This window comes from Sapajus apella, unplaced genomic scaffold (genome assembly GCF_009761245.1).
Source record: "Sapajus apella isolate SASKATOON/1434 unplaced genomic scaffold, GSC_monkey_1.0 scaffold9036, whole genome shotgun sequence".
NCBI lineage: Eukaryota > Metazoa > Chordata > Mammalia > Primates > Cebidae > Sapajus > Sapajus apella.
The window spans coordinates 1-2602 of NW_022445957.1; the positions used below are offsets into that span (position 1 = coordinate 1).

General features: G+C 50.0%; 1 protein-coding gene across 1 annotated transcript; it reads left to right on the forward strand.

Annotated features, from left to right (window-relative positions):
* Positions 1–554: 554 nt before the first annotated feature.
* LOC116548273 (disintegrin and metalloproteinase domain-containing protein 1a-like) lies at positions 555–2597 on the forward strand (the record flags this gene model as incomplete). The annotated part of the gene is made up of 1 exon (XM_032273817.1): positions 555–2597. A coding segment is annotated over exon 1 (2043 nt), but the record flags the coding sequence as incomplete, so codon positions are not given.
* Positions 2598–2602: the final 5 nt, after the last annotated feature.

Below are 2602 nucleotides of genomic sequence, written 5' to 3' on the forward strand. Positions count from 1 at the left end.
CTATAATGCCTCACTGAGCAGAAAAGAGCACCCTGGGTAAAGATGTTCATGTACTCAGAGCATGGATTTAAGAAGCGAGGAAATGGACAGTGGAGTATGCCCACCAGAGAGATCTCCAAGCCCCCTGATCTGGAACATTTGGAGTTAGCTGAGCAACGGACAACAGGAGGGGTGGGGGAGGGGCTGTTCCACGTAGGCCCGTTGAGAAAGGCATGAAGATTTTGTTTCCTCTTGCACAGTACAGTCCTGCATTATAGAGTTTCTGGTCTTTTTGGTGATACATCCCTCCATGATGTCAACAGGACCTTAACCAGGGGAGCGGAAGCTGAAGCTGAAAGAGAAAGTCATCAAGAATGGGAAATTTCTGAAAGATATGAGATAGATCCAGAAGACTAGGAAGAGACCTGGCCAGAAAGCTGGGTCTTTCAGAAGTCAAAGAAGCTTTATGCAGCCAACACAGATCTGGGGCTAGTACCTGTGTCTGAGGGTCTGCATGTCAGGGAGAGATGCTGCTCATGGACACAAGTTGCATCATCAACTGATTCCCTAGGGCCATGTCAGTGACAGCCTCAGTGAGAGACTTTGCCTCCTTCCTGTCTTCTCTGCTGAAACTCCACGTGGTTTTGTATGAGGCTAGGAGGGTGCTTCAGACCTGGGCTCCCCAGATGAAGAGTGTGAGGCTGGGGCTAGTGCCAGGTCTTTCGTGTGTCAGGTTGGGGACCATGTTGCTGTTGGGGATAATTTTTCTCTCAAGCATATACTGTGACACGGTCTCGGTATATTACTCTTCCTATGAAATAGTCATCCCAAAGCGGCTGACGGTCAGGGGAAGTGAAGATCCAGTGGAAAAGGCATCCTATTTGCTATTTATGGAAAGCCAGAAGCACCTGGTTCACCTGAAGGTGAAGAGAAGCCATTTTGTGAATAACTTTCCAGTCTACACTTACCACAATGGCATCCTGGGGCAAGAATCACCTTTCATGTCCCATGACTGCCACTATGAAGGCTACATAGAAGGAGTGTCAGGTTCTTTTGTTTCTGTCAACACCTGTGAGGGTCTCAGGGGCATCTTGATCAAGGAGGAAAAATCTTACAGCATTGAGCCCATGGAGTCTTCAAGACGGTTTGAACATGTGTTATATACCATGGCACACCAAGCGCGAGAGTCCTGCGGTGTCACTCCCACAGATAGCCATGTGGGGTCCACTAGCTGGCAACAAGGGAGCAAGAAGCCTCATGATCTACAGGCGCTGTCCTACTTGTGGTCACACCCCAAGTACGTGGAAATGTTTGTTGTGGTCAACAACCAGCGGTTCCAGATGTGGGGCAGTAACGTCAACGAGACGGTCCAGAGAGTAGTGGATGTCATTGCTCTGGCCAACAGCTTCACCAGGGGAATAAACACAGAGGTGGTGCTGGCTGGAATGGAGATCTGGACCGAGAGGGAACTAATAGAGGTCGCAGTGGACTTGCAAGTCACACTCAGGAATTTCAATCGCTGGAGACGAGAGATGCTCTTCCATCGTGCGAAGCATGACGTTGCCCACATGATCGTTGGGCATCATCCTGGACAGAATACGGGCCAGGCCTTTCTCAGTGGTGCCTGCTCAAGCGGTTTTGCGGCAGCTGTTGAGTCCTTCCATCATAAAGATGTGCTGTTGTTTGCAGCCCTCATGGTCCATGAGCTCGGGCACAACCTGGGTATTCAGCACGACCACTCGGCCTGCTTTTGTAAAGATAAGCACTTTTGTCTCATGCATGAAAATATCACAAAAGAAAGTGGCTTCAGCAACTGCAGCTCTGACTACTTCTACCAGTTCCTTCGAGAACACAAAGGGGCCTGCCTATTTAACAAGCCAAGGCCCAGGGCCCGCAAGCGTAGGGATTCCACCTGTGGAAACGGTGTGGTGGAGGACACGGAGCAGTGTGACTGTGGTTCTGCCTGTCACCTCGACCCATGCTGTGATCCCACATGCACTCTGAAGGAGAGTGCTGAGTGCAGCCACGGCCTCTGCTGCCTGGACTGCGCTTTCAGAAGGAAGGGGTTTTTATGTCGTCCGACTCAAGATGAGTGTGACCTCCCGGAATATTGTGACGGTAGCTCTGCAGAATGCCCTGCAGACAGCTACAAGCAAGATGGCACGCTGTGTGATAGAATTCACTATTGCTCTGGGGGTCAGTGTAAGAACCCCGATAAGCAATGCGTGGATATATATGGGTACCCTGCAAGATCTGCCCCGGAAGACTGTTACATTTCAATGAATACCAGAGGAGACCGGTTTGGAAACTGTGGCCGTCCCACTGAGGATCGGCAAAAGTATGTTACATGTTCAAGTGATAATGTATTTTGTGGGAAACTCGTATGTACAGGTGTTGAATCCTTACCACGACTCAAAGCTCAGCATACAATGATCCAGGTCCCTCATGACGATGACTGGTGCTGGAGCATGGATGCCCATAACATTACTGATATCCCTGATGATGGAGATGTGCACATCGGCACTTCTTGTGCCCCAAACAAAGTCTGCACGGATTACTCCTGCGTTCATCACTCCGTACTCCTGTATGACTGCAGGCCAGAGGAATCGTGTCATGGGAAAGG